Source organism: Perna viridis, chromosome 1 (assembly GCF_037379345.1).
Source record: "Perna viridis isolate PV_CMFRI_1.1 ecotype Kerala chromosome 1, ASM3737934v1, whole genome shotgun sequence".
NCBI classification, from domain to species: domain Eukaryota; kingdom Metazoa; phylum Mollusca; class Bivalvia; order Mytilida; family Mytilidae; genus Perna; species Perna viridis.
This window is the reverse complement of record NC_142445.1, coordinates 24,781,978-24,801,759: the sequence shown is the minus strand read 5'-3', so window position 1 is coordinate 24,801,759 and position 19,782 is coordinate 24,781,978. Positions and strand designations below refer to the sequence as shown.

The 19,782-nt window shown below is 33.4% G+C and overlaps 2 protein-coding genes across 3 annotated transcripts; both read right to left on the bottom strand.

Annotated features, from left to right (window-relative positions):
- Positions 1–474: 474 nt before the first annotated feature.
- Positions 475–6,723, bottom strand: LOC148627926 (uncharacterized). Of its 2 annotated transcripts, none has more exons than XM_088581725.1 (2): positions 6,678–6,723; positions 475–2,469 (listed from the first exon to the last, which is right to left on the bottom strand). In XM_088581725.1, exons 1-2 carry the CDS (start codon positions 6,682–6,684, stop codon positions 485–487), a joined length of 1,992 nt encoding a protein of 663 aa, XP_088437851.1. In that variant the 5' UTR covers positions 6,685–6,723; the 3' UTR covers positions 475–484. The 2 variants fall into 2 exon arrangements, with proteins under 2 accessions (XP_088437851.1, XP_088437856.1); XM_088581730.1 differs by lacking the exon at positions 6,678–6,723 and adding an exon at positions 3,612–3,750.
- Positions 6,724–11,182: 4,459 nt separating this feature from the next.
- LOC148627925 (uncharacterized) lies at positions 11,183–15,575 on the bottom strand. Its single transcript, XM_088581720.1, has 3 exons — positions 14,917–15,575; positions 13,480–13,577; positions 11,183–12,390 (listed from the first exon to the last, which is right to left on the bottom strand). Exons 1-3 carry the CDS (start codon positions 15,209–15,211, stop codon positions 11,539–11,541), a joined length of 1,245 nt encoding a protein of 414 aa, XP_088437846.1. The 5' UTR covers positions 15,212–15,575; the 3' UTR covers positions 11,183–11,538.
- Between the last annotated feature and the right edge of the window lie 4,207 nt (positions 15,576–19,782).

The following is a 19,782-nucleotide window of genomic DNA, read 5'->3' as shown; positions in this document are numbered from 1 at the left end:
TGGTATGGAACTTTGAAGTATAGTTTTCAATGAGATCCTTCAAAGTTTTGCCAAAAGGTTTGTTTTTTACCCCTTCTTTAGCACCTCATTCCTAAACAGTCCATTTCAAAACCCAAAATCACAGTCTCAGTTCCCCGTTTATGTATGGCATACTGTGACACAATGTCAAAGTGATCAATATACTGATACTCCAAGTCATTACATCAGAAAGATAACTTCCATTTGTAGTATAGGACCTTAGGGTTAAAGTTCAAAGAGATCCATTCATTATTTATTGACTGGACACTAGAAAAAAGCACGGTCGTGGCCCCTAATTCCTAAACGGTTTAAGTCACAACCAAAAAACAATAACAGCCTTCCCTTTGTTGTATGGGTCCTTGCAGTACCATTTCAAAAAGATTAAAATGATACGTATATATACCTAAACCTCTGTACCAGTCCTTGTATTATCGTTTCATACCAAATATTAATCAATGTCGTTTATCTATTTTATTTTATTTTTACAAAAACAAAACTTTTTAATGGAATGATCTGTTATACAATTTGATTGGTCGCCGTAGAGGTTCACTCTACTTATATCACTTGCGATTTTGGCAACATCATGATATTCGTCATGTTTTATCGTTGCTTCAAATCTTCCCTGTCCTGGGATCGTTTGAATGATAAGCTGATAGTGCACAAACGAGTTAACTTTATCACCGTATGTCACTTTTCGATTTATGACGTCATTTTTACTCTTCTTAAACCTTAAAATTTCGTCGTATGGTAAAATCTTGGTTGCGTTAAGAACAGTTTGCAGACTTAGTTGTGAGCACTCGGAATATTCCTTAAGTATTTTATTTAGTTTTCTAACAATATAGTCGGCCAAATCTCGTATTTTGATAACGTTGGTTTGTATATGCTGATGTTTTGAACATGTGCACCAATGTGGTAAAATACCAACTTCGGAACAGGTTCGATTTTCCGGTACTTCCTCGAATAAACTGACTCCTCTTGAGTTGGCCAACTCACTCATGTGTTTCTTTTCTTTTTGAAAGAACAGAACGTGGCGCAGTGTTTCATAAACATCAAAAGGTGTTATCAGACGTCGTTCGTTTATCCTCAAGTTTTTACTGATTGTAGGATACTTCTTTCGAAACCATTGTGGTACCACCATAAAGAGGAACGGAAGCCTCTCCTCCAGCTTTCCGATATAAGTTTCTCTCATCTTTCCAAAACGCATACCATGGTCACTATAGAATAAAACCAGGGTGTTATTAAGCATGTTCGAATCGTACAAAGTTTTTAAGTAGTTATAATAAGGATAATCAGCAATTGCGGCACTCTCTTGTGAGTCATGAGTCAAGCCAGTAATAAAAGCAAATATAAAATATGGATTATTTTTCATCACCGACGCGAACTGGAATGTATAATTCAACATGATATCAGTCTCAAGTTTATTTACAAGGCATTTATGGTCATTATACCACAACTTTTTGTCCCTTGTCATTGCGATGCTAAAGTGGCGGTTAAAGTAGTCAGCAGGCGACTTCTGAAATCCAGCTTTTAAAAAATCAAATATAGCAATTTTTGGAGCATCCTCGGCATACAGCGTTCGATATCCACAATGTGAAAACTGTTTCCATATAAAATCATAATCATCGAATGGAATATCGCTCATAGATTCGTTCCACGGAACTTCCTCTAAAAATTTCCCTAGTGTCATAGGTACTATGTTTACAAATGTGTTGTCTGCTACTTTATTGTAACCCATCATATCAAAGGCACCTAGTTCTGAATGCAACAACTTGTAAGTCTTTTTCATATATCTTTGAAAATTTAATCTTGATACGGAATCTACCCCTAACATCAAGATGTTAAGTTGTTCGGATGACGCTGTTTTGTGTTTTTCAAACGCAGCTGACTTTACTTGCTCTACAACTTTCTTCCTATAAATAAACTGATGATAATTAGTATAGATTCGTCCCCCAAATTTATTGTGGCAGCGCACCCTAACGAACTCAAATGGTACTTCGATGCTGATATCGAATGTAGCACTATAATCTCCATAATCAAAATAATTATGATTTTCTGCCTCGAACGGTCTCAATATAGGCTGATACTTACAACTCTTAAACTTGTTTTTGTGACGAGATTGATTGATTGCTGTCCAATTAACCACCAATCTTGTTCCATCCTCGTAGGTGTAGGGAAGAAATTTATCACATATGACCATTTTACCTGGCTTCAGGTACTGAATGATAGAAGCATCGAACGGGGATAGGCGAGGGATTTTACATGTTGGCGTGTCAACGAGAAACACTTGCTTAGGTTCCGGTGTACCAGTTTTTGTCACTTCTTGAAGCACGTGTTCCGGATATGCATTAAAAATTGCATTCGTAACAAGGTAGACATGATAAATCAGAATAATACTGGCTCCTCCACATGTTGCCTTCACGTACTGCTTCTTTTTCATATTCTCATAACAACCTGTGAATAAAGGAATTTCCATATTTTTTTTGTAAAATAATGATGCATATAATCTTCGTTCAAAATAACAAAATAAAACCTTAATTTTCTGTCTCCATTCTCATCTACACGATTCCTAACCATCCTATGCAGTTTCATCAAAATACACGGGATGGTGGGCCAAGATGATGTTTCAACGTATTAAACACTCAAGTTGATCTGGACAATAAATTTTCGATATATACATGTATGATGCCTAACTTCATCGAAAGCCGCTCAGCGGTTAAGGAGAAGTTGCGCTTACAAGGTATTGGTGACAGACAGACAGACAGACAGAGTGAGAAGGAGTTATAACAACTGTTTAAGTGAGCCTGCAATGTCGATTGTATGTCATTATGCCTGTCACTCCTATATCTTGCATTCACTATGGGTTTCACGGACTATTTAAGTTTTTAATTAGTCATTTTTAGAGTTAATTATCAAAGGTCGAAAGGGCAGCTTATTTTTGCGGTGCATCGTTTCGAACATTCTAAAAAAATCAAACATCTTAATTATTACCAGCCTTAGTATTCACAGATTTTTTTATTGAAATTTATTTAAATAAATTTTAATAAGCATTGTAATTCATCTATGGATAAAATATATAAACCGGGGAAAGCCAGTGACACTCTAGATTTCGACTCACATATATCTTGTTATTTGTTGAATTTTTCGTTGTACATTGGAAGAAAAGATGGCTTGGTGTGAAAGGAAACACTTCTATGCTATACACTAATTTGACCAAATGATGTGTTTAGGGACAGTAACTGTAAGAATCAGGCAGAGGGTGAAACATGGTATGAAAAATACCAACATTTTGAAAGTGCAATTTATCTATTTACATCATCAGAATCCTGGAAAAAGGAGAAGATTTCCATTTACTTTGGTAAGGTGAGTTAGTATTTCATTGAAATGCACTGAAAATGAACATTTCAAGACAAATAACTTTGTCAAAAACCTCATTTTTCTAATGTTGGAAAATATCTGAGTAAATACAGTGATTCATTGAAATACGCATGTTTCTGATTTTTTTTCCATTTTGCTTGATTCTTACAAATACTTACACTTAAAAATAAACTTTAAAAAAATACGAGCTGTAGCACGTAAATGAAGAATCTACTTACATGTGCACTTTGCAAGCGTGTAATTCCTTTTGATTTTAAAGTGTTACAAATGGCGAGAATACAGTTACTCTCGTGAAATGTCACTTTTAAAGCCAGAGTTTATCTATCATTGAAATTAATGAGAATTGCATCCTGGTAGTATCTGTAGAACCAATTAATATGATGCTTCATCAGCATCCCAGTTAATTAGTTGTGAAGTATTGTAATCAACACGTACCCCCTACAGTAAATAAAGGCACCCATACCGCCATGATTAAGTGGTACCAATTAACGTTACTGTGATTATATATATTGAGTACATAGACACAATAGGTAGCCAATATTCAATGTTATTTTTTTCATAATATGCGTATATGTAAACGGCATGGGGCATTGAAGGCAGACGTGAAAGCTTCAATGGAATTTGCATGCCAGCGATGCCAAAAATTATAGAATGTGATAACATTACACCAACGTGAAAATAAATACTGCATTAGTTTCACTGTTAGTTTATCGCCTGTCTGGATACACAGCGTTTGAATAATAAAGTCTGGTAAGGTGATGAAAATTTATAGAGATTCGTGAATGGGAAGTAAATTACGGTCAATTTTATGAAAGAATTACTTGGACTAAGGTGAAACTTGACACTTTTTTTCCAGAATATTTAAGGTCATAGATTAATCTTCCCATCTCATGAGATAAAAATGAAAAAGAACACAAAATGCAAGATTTCACAATTAGTAAGCAATTAACTGGACATTATCAGAATGAAACGTCAAACGTATGAAGTCTTTCTCATAATTGGGAACCGATGTTCCTCAGTCAAATAAAAAAAAAATCACAACTGCTGATTCAAAATGGGGGAGGGTGTATCACTGCTGCTTAAAGTTAGAGTTAGTCAAAAATAAAAAGTTTGATAAAAAATATCATCTGACTAGACAAAATCTTTTCTTTTTGCATTCCAAAACGTTGATAATTTTCAAAATGAGATACACCCTTTTAGATTGGTGGCACTTTCATTTAATGATTGATTAGGAAACAATTTCTTCATTTGTTCTTTTTTAAAAAACCTCTTTGAATAACAATTGAATCAATTAACCTATTTGGCATTTAGATTAAATGATGAAGTTGTTTTTAGCTTTGATTTGCTCTATGTATTGATAAGTAGAGGGTTTGTTTCCCTGCCGTAATTCAAATTTTATCTCCAAATATTTAAGATTAAGAGTCAGATTTCGTTCCAAGAATAAGAGAACACACTACAGTCAAACCAGTTTTAGTGACCACTTGTAAACAGTTATAACCTGTTTTAACAGACCATGATTGAAATATCTCTATTTTACTACATTATATGTAAAAATATTCTATAAATAAAGACCACCTGTCTTTGCTCTCTCCTGGAAGGTCACTCAAAACAGGATTGACTGTATGTATTTTTTTGTTATCTTTTTTCTATCTAGTAGCTTTTTTTTTCAACAGGATAAACTTTTACAGTGAAAAAAAAATGATGAATACGTTTGATGAAATTGTGTAATTTCTCAGAACATTTGAAATCATCTAAATAAAACATAATTGATATGACTTGAGTTTCTTTTTTCTTCGACATGTCATCCTCCCGAGTCAGGAAGTTGAGTTCACCTTCGCTCCCTCAAAGGAGGGAGCGAAGGTGAACTCAAAATCCTGACTTTGGAGGATGCGACATGTAGTCTGAATCTAAAAGACCGGGTAACTCCATGGTAGTATTGAAAGCAATGGTGACTATATTTGGGAAAGTGTGTGTTGGTCGATGATATTTTCGTTTTATCAGACAGAAGTCTACAAACACTTCTTAAGAATATCTAACCAACATTACTGTTAAATTCTTGTTGATAAGAGGTGTTGATTAAGCAGAAGTATGTTATGATGACTAATTGGTTCCCCGAAGAATAAACCTTTTCATGGGCTTTAGATGCTTAAACTTGGAGTATTTTGTGAAGTTTCAAAGGAGCATATTAATAACCCAGGGCCCCAAATGAAATTGAAATTTTTTAAAATATTATATTCTTGATCTTAAGTAGCAGTCTTGGTAAAATTCAGACACAAGGTGATTCATGCACGTCAAAAACCCACTGAGCTCAGTTTTATTTCTTGTTCAGATACAGTTACTAATCACATGACCAGTCTTAGTTTTTCATTTGGCTGATCCGCTTTTGAGATAAAAATTATATAGATCGTACATGAAATTAGCACTTTGCAAGAGTTATCGTTTTTGATTGCATTGATTTGGTTGGTTTTAGTGGGAGATAAATTTATGATTTTCCCAAAAGTACAGATATGAATACAAAAAAGACTTGTGTTCCCTAAAAATGTAACATCTGAAGATCGAAAAAACATTGTTTGTTCCGTGGTTTTTCTGCACCATGAATAACCTGTACCATAGGCAGTGTCTGAATTTTATTTAGACTGGTACTTATAACGTTGAACAAAATCAGATTGGATATATCGAACACAAATTTTATATAATGTACGTTTCTTGGCATTTTCTTAAGAAAAATCTTTGGGAGCCAGAGTTTTGGCAGACCCTTTTGTAAATGTATGGACCTACCAATGTTTAATAACGGTTTAACGTTGCAGGGAAAACAAAGGTTTTGCATGTTGACTATGGTTAATATGACTACATGTTCCATCAACATGACAGTTGATTTGTGTTGAGATGCAACACCCCTTTTTATTTTTTATGATATTGTAATTGCTTCAAAACATTATTTTGTACCATCATTGTAAAAAACATCATGAATATTTAAAGGCATGCTCGGATACTTGGATAGTGGAACAAAATTACAACGACATAGTTTAACAATAATAATGAATTAAGGATGTAAAATAAAATCTTTCTCGTCACCCAGAGAGTAAAACTTATAAATTTAACACTGCAAAAAAAAAATACATTAAAACGATAGAAATCGGATTTGTCAGAAAAAATAAATGGCCAGACACCATCTATAGTTGAAACAAAAGAAAAGCGTCTAATGACAAACTAATTATAACGATACATGATAATACTACAATGAAAGAAGAAATAAGAGTCAATATTTAGTAAATAACACTTACCGGCCATAAACAAGCTTCCCCACAATCGCCATTTAGTTTGGTAACTAGATACAAGCGGTCTTATCTCAGCTGGTAAACTCGTATCACTAGTATCATCAAGTCACCATGGTAACAATTTTCTTTAATACCACTTTAAAGTTTTTGATACCAAGTTTTTATTAATCATATGCCAATGCTAATATTATTTTTCAACTGAGAAAATAAATATGTTGTATTGAGTACACGTTTCTGCCAAGATTTGCAAGGAAATTGTTAATTTCATGGTTCGTTGGAAAGAAAGAACAGATGCACATTACATGTCTAGATTGTGGTTTTCTGCAAATATATTCGATCTTGCCTTTGATAATTTACGATGAGTAAAGAACGCCCAATCTTCAGCAATTAAGCCCGCGATAGTGACTTATACACATGGATCGCAGGTCTCCGAAGTTTTTTAGTATTCTGAGGTCAATTTTATAAGATGATGTATAATCTCCTATTTCTCGGTGTACTGTATCGAAGAGTCCTTCGTCAAAACCCTTATTTTAGTTAAAAGTTAGTTTTTATATGATAGTTAATACACAAATACCACCCGAATTAATATTACAAGTTCCCGTATACTGTATATATACAGGGTTCCAAGGAGTAACCCCTCATTAACAGTACATATAAATCATGCGGTGAAATATTTTATAGACTTGATTATATGATAAACATTTCCATTTTTAATCCGATATGTTCAGAAGCGTAAAAGGGGAATAAAAACATTTTTCAAAGTTTTATTCATTCAAACTTTCATGTTAATCAAAGCTATTTTTAAATCTCGAAATTTCACATTTCGTGAATTTTCAAGACAAGATAAGAAAAGACGTATATGAAGTGTGTCTCTTAAAAGAGATGGCGGCAGGGGTAAACATCAAATAAGATCAGCTCTTCACGAAACAGTAAAATTGCCTCATTGTGTAATGTAAAGGAGCTAACAAGTGAATTTTTTACTTTGTTGAAAATTGAAATATGAAATTGCGAATGGTAAATGTATGATAAATGGGACGAAAGCGTCCGTTAACAAATTCGAGCACACCATCGCCCACTAACCCTGCTAAGATGGCGGATAAAACAAAATCCGAAAAAAACGACAAAACAAGTTGAACAGTAAGTAACTCCTAACAATCAAAAACGAACACAAGCAATGTTCTGTCTTCGGCACATAATGTAATTTATGGACCGGCATATCCGGGTTATGCATTTACACTATTTACACCAGGCCAACCATATGCACCCCATACAACTCTAGCACAAATCATGCCATTACCTTCTCTATCTCCACCTACACAGAATCAGCTAGATAGTTTCATGAAATCTGTGACTGAAAAAACCTAAAAATTAGATATGCTTGATAATATTGCAGCAAGAATGGTAGATATGGAGGGAAAATTCAAAGTGTTGGACACATCTCATCAATCTCATCAACAAAAGCAAATGTACAAACTAACACGAATAACATAGAAAATCTAGACCGTGGTCTTACAGATGCATACCATAAAGTAGGTGCAATTGATAACAACTATATGAGCTAAAACCTGAAAATGAAAATCTAGACGAAAAAAAACTTGTAGAACAGCAATCAAGGTCAATGAGGGAAAATCTGATTTTCAGAGGAATCCAAGATACATATGATTCCGAAGAAAACATCGAAGAAAAAGTAAGCCATTCCAACAAGAAAGAGCTTGACATTCAGGACCAAATTAATTTTCATGTTGTACACAGACTAAAACCAAAACATGACATATCACCAAGAATAGAGGATTGGAGGTGGCTGTTGAAAAACTAAAAGCTAACGCCCAGTATGCAGTTCATGATTAATTCCCCTTGGAAATCATAGAAAGAAAACGGGAACGCGAAAGGGGGCACAATGCAGTAATGAAAGAAGATAAGCTTTTCATTGACAGGAGGCGTTTTTTTCAAGAGATTCACCTCCTCTTAGACAGAGGCCACACTGGCCTCCAGTCAAGGAAAGAAGAGACAAGACATATTAATCCACCAAAAGATTTGAACATTGTACGTACTGAACAACAAAAACAGACATCTGAACAACAACAACGGACAGATGGACAGAAACAACAACAGACTGGTGGGCAGCATCAACAACAGACTAGTTGTCAAGTATAGGACGGATGTACTAGAGGACAGTCCAGTTCTTGTAACCAGTATAATCCTTGTGAAAATAACTGTGAAAAGCTAAAATTGTTATTTCTTAATGTATGTAGGTTGAAATCAAAATAAAAGTATCATGATTTTTTTTTAAATGTAGAACAATATGACATCTGTGTATTTGTTGAAACAATCCTTAATGATATTATTAGTGGTGCCAAAAGTTTTCAAATATGTCGTAAAAAAAACAGAAAACATCCTGAAGAAAATCTAGTGGTATTTCAAATTTTATATAAAGATGTATATGAAAAATTCATTAATTTTATTTAAACTGATAGTCAGTGTGTACATATTGATCCACCAAAATATTTTGACATTGTACGTACTGAACAACAAGAACAACAGACATCTGTACAGGCTGGTTTTAGAAAAGGATTTTCTACATTCAATTTAGATAATATTTTGTCTTACATGCATTAGTGTCTATATATCTTAGCTCTGATAAAAAATGTACTGTTCTTTTATTGATTTTAAAAGTGTATTTGATACTATGAGAGTTGGTCTGTGGCAGAACTTGCAAACGTCAAATATGCAAGGAAATATTTTCAAATTTATTTATTGTATGCATCAAAACATTAAATCATGTTTACGACATGGTACTGAGTATTCGCCATATTTTAATTGTGAAATTGGTGTAAGACTGGGAGAGAACTTGTCTCCTTTCCTGATTTCTCTGTATTTAAACGACAAAGAAAACTATTTGAGAAAGCAATGTAAAGAGTCTTGAAACTGTGTCAACACAATTGTTAAAAAAATGTCTGATATTGTACGCAGATGATATGATTAATATGGCTGAATCAGAGAATGGATTGTCATTATCAAAATATGAAGAGTATTGCACTGGTTGGAAATAGAGTCAATACTCAAAAAACGAAGATTATGGTTTTCAGTAGAAGGAAATATAAGATGAGGATACCCATAAAGTTGTACGGAATAGAATTAGAAACTGTAGATTGTTATTATCATTTAGGATTGTTATTTAACTGTAATGGTTGCTTTTGTGCTGGTGGAACGAAAATAATTGATTAAGCGAACAAAGCAATGTATGCAATAAACTATAAGCTGCAAAATATTGCAATACCTATTGATATACAATTGAAACTTCTCGATGTTTTGATGGTACCAATACTTAATTACTCTTGTGAAGTCTGGGGATTTGAAAACAGAGGGTATAGAAAAATTGCACTTACAGTTTTACAAAAACATTCTTGGGAACAATACACCGAGCTATATAGTGTGTGGAGAACTTGGAAGTTCTCCGATGGAAATTGTTATCAAGCGTAGAATGTGTACTTTTTGGAACAGCCTTGTAGAACACGAGAACAAATTATCTCGCTTAATTTTTTGACTTATGTTGAAACTTCAGCAGAGTAATCAAGTAAATATCAAATGGTTGTCATATGTAAAATCTGTCTTTTATGAATCAGGTTTGAACTATGTATAGGATGAGGAAATGATATCGTCGAGAAAAAAGTATTAAAATCGATGTTCAGACTGAAACTAGTTGACCACTTTATACAATCGTGATTTTCAAATATGTGTAACTCCTCTCGTGGAGAATTTTACAGTTTGTTAAAAAATAAACATTGTCTTGAGCCTTACTTACTTAGGCTTAATAAAGTAAATGGATTTTTGATGTGTAAGTTCCGTTTTTCAAATGTAAAATTTCTTGTTGAAACAAGAAGGTGGTTAAATATCCCCAAAAAGAAAGACTTTGTGAATATTGAAAAAAACATTGGGAGATGAATTCCATTATTTTTTTGTCTGCAAAAATCCTATGGTGGTAGAGTTAAGAAATAAATTCATCCCTAGATATTATATCACATACCCAATAGTAGACAAAAATGAAATATATGCAGCTATTATACTGCAATGTCGAACTATATACAAGAATATGCTGTTTTATAAAACACCGTATCAAAATTATTGTAGTGATTATAACTTTTGTACTCACGTAATACGAATTACTGGTTAATCCAACCAAGTGGTTATACTTATAAATGAAAGTCGAGCGACTTGGTATTGTCTAGTGAAACGCTTGATTGACTTTACTGTGCATGTAATTTATTAACCCATGTTGCTATTGATTGTTCGTGTTTGTATTTCGTTGATGCCCTCTTGTACACGTATGTGTCTGAGGATAATAAAATATCTTGTATTGTCCTTGGGACAGTGGTGCGTAAATACAATGACATTACTAGTATAGTTCATATAGTGTTTGTGTATTTCTTTATATTTACTCATCCATTTCGGTTTGTTTTTGGTTTAATTTTGGTATTTTTGGGATATAAGGAGTTCCAATAGAGATTGAGATATAAAGAAAGTAAACATCTATTCAACAAAGACAAAATCAACAACAACAAAACATATAACGTTAAAAACAAAACTAGAACAAATGTGTCCACAGGACACGAGTCCATCGCATATAATACCATCGAGTCAGAGCTGTCACTCCAATAATAAAATCAGAAATCTCATGTGCAGCAACAGTAGCACAAACTGTTAGACTGTATACGTAACCTCAATGCTAAATTTCAATTTGCTGTTTACAGAACAAGAAAACAATAAGCTGACCAAGTCAAAAGCCGTTCATAAAATAACCGATCATGCTGTTCCTCAGACAGCAGTAAATGCCTCCGTCGCTAAACGCTGGGTATGAAAAAAAAATTAATTAGCGCCATGTCGGAAGAACACTATTTCTTAGAGTCCCCCGCTGTTTCTCAGACTCCAATTTGTGCAACTTGACTTTCATGTCAAGTATAACTTTCTCAAAGTCGCAATTTTTGCTCGAAAGTTTTTTGTTCTCTGATGCAAGCTCATCTGCCCTGTACTTTATATCACCGACTTCGTTCATCAGATCATCGTTTTCTTGCTTCTGCTTACTCAGAAGTTTCTCATTTTCTGCGAGTTTTTGTGCGAAATGTTGTACGTCTGCCTTTGCTGATTCCCTTTCTGATTTTACTTGAAGAATGTCATTTTCTAGCGACATGACTGCCGTCGTCTGCTGCTGAATTTTCTTCTGTAGTTCGACATTTTGTTTGGTTAACTTCTCCGTTTCGGCTTGGAGCCTCTTATTATCCCCTCTCTCGAGTTCCAAATCTTTCGTGAGACTATTGATTTGCGTTTTCATTCCTGTGATTTTCCCGACAAAGTTATCAACTTCGTGTTCTTTTAGCTCTCTCCTCACCTCGGCATCCTTTAACTTGATTTCTAACTGATTAATTTGATGATTAAGTTCTAATTTTAAATCTACAATCTCTGTACGTAAATGCTTAATTGCCATTTCTTGTTTCAAATTGGTTTCTTGTAGTTCCAGGTATTTTTCATGTTCTTCGATGTTATGAATTTTTTGTAAGAACGAGTCGGACCCTGCTACAAACGTCTGGTCTTTTCCCGCCAAACCACCAGTGAAATTTTGGGTGACTGTATGTAAGTGTCCAACATGGGAACTGATTGTCGTCAGCTGATTTCTAAGTTCCGAGTTTTCTCGTTTGATATCGCTCGGAGTTCGACCTTGCTTACTCTGGAAATAAAAAAATGAGCAAATTAGTATTGTTAAACAGCTTCTTGAGAAATACCCGTATTTCGTATAGTTTAAGACATATCTTACAGCTTTTTTAAAAGTATGCATACTGTAACAATTTGAGATATATATATATAATTGTACTGAATGGCAAATAGTGCCACTTTCTTAGGTTTTTATTTTCTTGTGTGCGACATTTATTAATCGAAAGTTCGGTAATTTTAAAATTTTGTCAGCTTGCCTTCTATTTCCAATTTCTCTTCGACATTTGAATTCTACCAACATCTCCGCCTGTCACCAATAGTAAACTGTAATCATTTAAAACTAAAATGCAGACAAGCATTTCTTAAGCTATAGACCATTGATACAATAGATAATGTGATTTGTATGCAAGAAAGCTCGAATATCGGAAGTAGTAGAAAATTGCCATACGTAAATTCTAACCGCAAATCACCGTTTCATTCATGATTTTTTCTCTAACTTTTACGTTTGCATTTATACCACTCTCAAATTTCTTCACAACTTTTCATTCATAATTGAAAGTTAAATCTCAAGTTTTCAATTCAAAGTGTACACATAAAAGAATCAATTTTTAAATTGATATCTAACGTAAATATATGAAGATAAAATTGGTTAACCAGGTTAGTCGTAATCTCTAATACAAGTATACAGATAACGTTAAATACCGTGCACGATGTTTGTAGATACTTTTTCATAACGCTCTTTTTTTTTAAATTACGCCATTCAAAAGCTATATGCTATAGATTTCGATCAAACATAAATGAGTATCGTGTATTTGAGAAAGAAATTTTAATGTGGTCAAAATTAAGATAGTCTTGATCACATCTTTTAATTGCTTTATAATATGCATAATTAGAATGAAATTATATTTCATGCATTACCTTTTTATTTTTGGGGGAGAGGCAAGACAAAAACACGTGATGAGAAAAGTTTTAACCTTGAGAAAAATCCGCGATTGAAAAACAGACCCTCGTCCCCCACAGAACCCAAATCAATCGATTGGTTTTTCCTTTACACAGAAACATTTTGCCAGTTGTTTAAACAATGTGATAAACTTCTTCCTCTTACCATGTGGTCTGGAGATTTCGTTCTCTTTGGGATAAGTTCCGCCTTGATTCTTTCATTTTTAGGACCAAGGCTACTCTTGTTGCTTTTCTTGTACTCAGCTAAAATAATAGAATGTATTGTAGATTCATCATCGATTTTATTTCACAACTTTTATCATGAGGTACTACACTTGCCACGAGCCTCTTTAAAAAAACTAATAATTTGTCTTTAACAATATGTATATATTTTGTCATGCGTACTGGAGTATCCCTGTATCGCAGTATGTATTGAACAAAAAAAGTTTTTGGGCTAAAATATTCAATATTTGCCGACAGGATTTCTAAATTATTTGAACATATCATAAAGTTATAAATGGGCCTTTATAAGCTTATTCACAACAGGAGCAACCAATTAAGGTTGGCATAGAAGATCTTGTAAAATTAGTTTTGTATTGTTCAAATTGTGAGTGCCGTTACACGTAAATCTATCTTTATCACCTGAAAGTACATGTAAAGATTAGATTATTGAAAGAGTAATCAAGGGAACCAAGGTTATAGCGGTAATCAAAAGAATGTTATCCAGGGACAAAGACCAGACATGGAAAACAGACATACACAACGAAGAACATAAAGTAACTAAAATCATACATACAAAGTAACAAAAGTAAATGAGCAACTCGGACTCCACTAAAAACTGGGAGCATGGACCAGGTGCACCGGTAGGGTAAGCGTCCTCTGCTTTTCTAGAAACACCCGCCGAGTTGCTCATAAAAAGTCAAAGATGATGGGAACATGCAACGTATGTATTTATAGATCTATTGAAGTTATCTAAGTGTTGAGTTTTTTTGGTACATGACTATATACTTAACCTCGTATTTGTCGTCGGATTTTAGGCTTTCCGGAAGCTGTTAGTTGTGGTTTTCTTTTACCCTTCTGTATATCAATTACCTTATCTGTATTTAACATGGATTTAAAAGGAGATTTCACAGATAAATTATTGCAGCTCATATAATGCTTTTTAAATTAATGAAATTTAGTGGTCGCCTAGACACAATTTGAAATTAATGTCTTTTTATTTGACTCTGGCAAATTAATGAGTATTTGTGAATAAAACTATATGATAACAAGAAGAACAGGAACACGCAGTAGAAAATCAAATTTTACAATAGCCTACACGTGGCTGATGCATGTCAACGAAACAGGACGCTTAAGTTTCTCGTTTGGCAATTAGGATCCACGGTGGAATGCATTAAAACGCGTAAGAAGAGTAAAACTTTAAAACCACTAAAAATCAGATAAAACATACTTGTAAGCATAATATCGTTATTGAAAATAGCATCTTTTCAACTTCATAACGATAGATACGAAACTAATGGATTTCTCTTGATCTAAAAACCACGGTCATTCCAACGCTAATAACTTCTGGAGTACTCAATATTTATTTACAAATGATTATTACCTTCTGTTATATCTAACATATCTGCCAGATCAGTATGCCCTCCCTTTCTAAGAGCGTGAACGAACAATCTGTATCTGTCTTTTGTGAATTTTGAAACTTCAAAGAAGAAATTGGCATTCCTATCCTGCTCAGAAATTTGTTTCTCTTTTAAGTTCATCCAAAAATCCAACGAAACTACCTTATCTTGTATCAAAACATGAACTATTTCTTTTAACATCACAGTACGCATCAGCCATTGCCAATTTTGTGTAAGTTTGTCCTCAATTTTTCTGTTCCATTCCATTTCCTTGTTCATAATAATTTTATTAGCCAGATTTTTTCAATCCAACACCATTGATTTTAAAGTCCTGACATTCCTATCTTGTGAAATTAACTCCAAATTCATTCAAGTCCAATAACCCGAAAATTTCCAAAAAAGATAACACAATAATCGATATATTTAAAATAACAAAAGAATTCGCTCCATGCTTTTAATTTGTATATAACTACCGTTAGTCTATCCAGAATAAAAGAAAAAAAACAAACGGAGCGCTTTAACACAGAAGAAAAGACTATTCAAAATTCGGTTTATCTGCATATAAGCATGGTATTGACTTACACTTCACGTACCCGGGTCATTTAACCCATATCAAACAAAGTTGTCAGACGCTTCTGTCAAAAGACAAAACTGGATACCTATCGAAAAGTCATTTTCGTACTTTAAATATTGAAAAAGGTGTGAATCATCTTTTTGGTAAAGATTTAATTCGATTTAAAACCCAAATAATCATTGGAAAAGGACGCATTTGGTATATTATTTGTTGTTTTTATCTAAGTCAGTCACGGTTGCATCATCACTAGGTATGACATGTAGCTCTTGTCGTTGAGAGACTGATTTTTAAAATATATAAAGCATTTTGTTAAACTATTAAGTATTCATTGTATATGAAATACCATTTTTTTATATCACATCCAATGACAACCCGATACATATTATACATCGAGGGCTAACTCGGTGGTTTGTAGGAGACGAGGGGTTGTTACAGGATGTGCTACGAAAAAAATATTTATATATGAAGTCAAACAAACGAGTTTCTACATATGAGTTTCAGGCTGAACCGCATGCATCCATAACGGCTGGAGAGTTGATATCCATATCCACATGACAACCCAAAATGATTTTCACATAGTTGGCAAAAAGGTGTTGAAATAAGATTTCCTATCACATGTAGTAACACTCTCAACTCCTATCAAAACTCGAGTAAGCACTCGGTTTAATATGGGTGTTTCCGGGTTGTTATTGCATCTGATCTAATAAATAGAACATAATGATAATCTGGACGTAAATCTTGTGACTTATTTTATGACTTTTCCTGGGCGGTCCCGGATGCCTCGGGTTAAGCCCGTATCACAATAATATGCAGGAATACCGTGGTTTTTACTAAATATAAATATTATATGATCGTTTATCTGTGTGGTTATAACTCATTATTTAGCAAATATGATTATTGTCAATATTTCATATATAGTTGTATATTGTGCAGTTCTGCTGGTCACGGGTTCATTTTGTTTTTCTAGTGCCATGTTTAACCTACAGGAAAAAAGTTTGACTATACACGTAATTGTCGATTGAATTAAAACAAAAGGAAATGCATTAATTTATATGGTATGAGTAATTGGTTCAGTTATTAATTTAAAAAAGAAGATCATGAACTAGGGTACGCGTAAGTATTTTTTATTCATTCTATAGATCACGAAAAAACAGTATGTCACTTGTGCATTTAGTACTTTTTATATTTTCACTTTCTGTTATTACAATCGATTTTCAATTCGCGTATCAAATGCATGCACATGATATGGAATAAATCTTTGCATAATTGCTATCGGTTTTTAACTTATTTATATTGAATTTTAATGGAGTTCTATATTAAGGTCTGACTTCATAACATAAAAATTGGAACAGTCTTGCTTTTGTCTACCTTATCTGAAAAAGTACTCTGAAAAAGTGATTAGTTAAAATGAAGAAATCACCCGTTTATTTTTTATTGTTTGATCTCACATGATGAATAAAGGTCAATAAGTTTTACTCATATCAAAAACTTATTTGTATTATTCACTTTTTTTCTCTGGAGCGTTGTTGTCCTGGATATTTTTATAACACCCTCATAGTCAGATGAAAACAGACATGGCTTGACGAAATCATGATGTGTTTCTAGTATTGCAAAGATCAATGTTATGATCGGGACGCCTTTGATCAGTTTTCGTCGCTGGATTTCAGGTTTCTTATATTTCTTAAGATTTTACATCGGTTTCCGTTATAGTTTCATTTTCCGTTTTCACAAATATTTTACCTAAAATATTTGTCCCTCAAGTTTAAGTTTTGAAAAGTTCCAATAGATCGTTTAAATTTCATTATGATTTAGATAACAATAACTATGAAGTCGGTTTTAAACCTCGAAGTATTGTGGAAAATTTTAAAAAGCATACTAAGGATGGGTTTAAATCTCCCCGACAGACTTTCTGATTCATTACATATCATTCCGCTAGCTGCTAGAGCCTCTGCTGGATAGGATATGAAAATATTTACAACGCAACAAATTTGCGAAACTACTTCCGTTGAACTGTACTTATTTGCATACAAAGGCGGGGTTAAGTACTGGGTGTTGCGCCAGAGGACATGGACCTTTTTGCATCCTTAATGGAAGATCCTCAGTAAAAGTAAATGTTACATGTGATTATTGTAAGTCCAGGAACTAGATAAATGAAGTTCTATTGTCCAGCATCAAATATTAAGGATCCTGGTCCTTGGACCAGTGCTAATTTCAACCCCTTGGCAGAGGAGAAAGGCTTTTAGGTAGCGACTATATTCTCTGTGCAGAAGATTAAATTGGTTCGTGTGGGCTGTAGACGTATACGTTGTCACCACTGAAAAAAATCCAAATATTTAAGATAAATACTTTTATCATTAAAGAATTTCGTTCAACTTTGTTTGCAGAAATGTTATTCACAAATGGGGAACAAGTTATACATAAAATAAGGGGGGTTCATGTTTCCAATGTAACTGAGATTATGATATTTTGAGAAGAAAAAAACAATTGAAACAAAAACGCCGTATGTTCTTCTCCATTGTGCTGAACCGATAAGAAATTATCTAACATAATACTTTTAAAAAAATACTTGTTCGATCCTACAAAAAAATCGCCTTGTTTGTTGCTTTCGACCGTTAGTAGTTTGTAGTTCCCAGTTTCCTATAATTTATGCCTTTATTGTCTCTGACAGAACTGTCACTACTCTGGATGATCAAATTATAGGCTTTCTAATAAGTTCTTGGAGCAGTGATGTCAACTGCCATTGGGCAATCCGAAGAATGATCTCGTCTTTAAAACCTATTAATTCCGAACTCAACACCTCTGTTTCAATTTGCAATTTTATTACCGGATTTCCACAGTAGTTGTTATTCAATAAATGAATTAATTTGATATGAATTGTTCCAGCGTTGTTTTTGTTACATAATAAAATCTTTCTCTGCGGGGAAAATCTCTCTTCTATCCTAATAATAATTCTTCCGAGTTCGACGAACATAGAAAAGGATTTACCGTAGTTTACGACTGTTTTGAGTAATGATTCAGACTAGAATGCAACTTAACTCAACCAATATTTGTTTTTCATTAATAGGAAATTTCGAAAATAAAAGCACGTGCTTTTGTGTAATTTTTATTACTGCAAGCACTGTTATTTGTACTTTTGGCGTGTGATAAATAAACGAAAGCATGAGAGGCGTTTCTTTAACACTTTAATATTTTAAGTTTTAAGTTTTAATTTCGACTTGAGAAATAGCCGTATATGTCCCCCATAAAAATTTTCCAGATTCATTCTGTGTAAAAATACGAGAGTGAAACATCATGCCTTTTTATGTTCTCTGCGAAGTTAATTGTTGTGACACTACGACTATCTCTTACTTAAGACAACTGAAAAATGATATATACATCTATAAACTCTTTATATAAGATGGCATGGCTCTGCATCAACTTACTATCACAATCCATGATGGTGATACCAATCTTCAAACCATTTAATTTGAGTCCATGTATAATAATTGTCGTGAATATAAACTCTTTCTTATAATAGACTTAAGCGACCAGTTTAAGCTTGAATTTTTCTTTCCAACGATTTTTGACCCAGAGCTTTTAACACCGCCCTGCTTCTTTGACATCTTTTTGCTACGACCTTTTGAAACGCATAAAAACTAGTTTTGAAGAACTGGGATTGCTTCATGTTATGCATATTCATAAAAGCGATACAAAAACAATACACAAGAGACCCGACAAAAGCTACTTTTACCATATTGTGTTTTTAAGATCATAGTGTTTTTCATAAAAAATGCCTGATGTATCTGTCAAAGCAAGATTAACGTTTTTTTGCAATTTACTTTCTTGGGTCATAATACATCAGAATAATGCACATTACAGCAGAATATTATTTGAATTTGAGTTTATTGTTCCCTTATACATCGTATTTGTCGAAATATAAATTTGATAGAAAATGATATGATTTTAGATTAACACTATTAGTTATAAAATCTTTGATTAAAATATGACTGTTTGGAGAGAAAATCATCGTCTAGTTCAACGCTGGAATTCATAGCTGTTTTGTAATAAATTGAAAAGATATGCAGTGCAATGACTAACACATAGTTAACGCAACACGTCGCTGAAATGAAACAAATCAGAGATAATCGAACTGTGACCACGTGACTTTTTCCAGTACACACTGAGACTTGGTGTCGAACCTTATACTTAAATATAAAAAAAATGATTCCATTTTTGGAGTGTAAGCCATCAGAATATTTTAATTAATTTAGGATGACATTGTCGATAATTTAAGGCA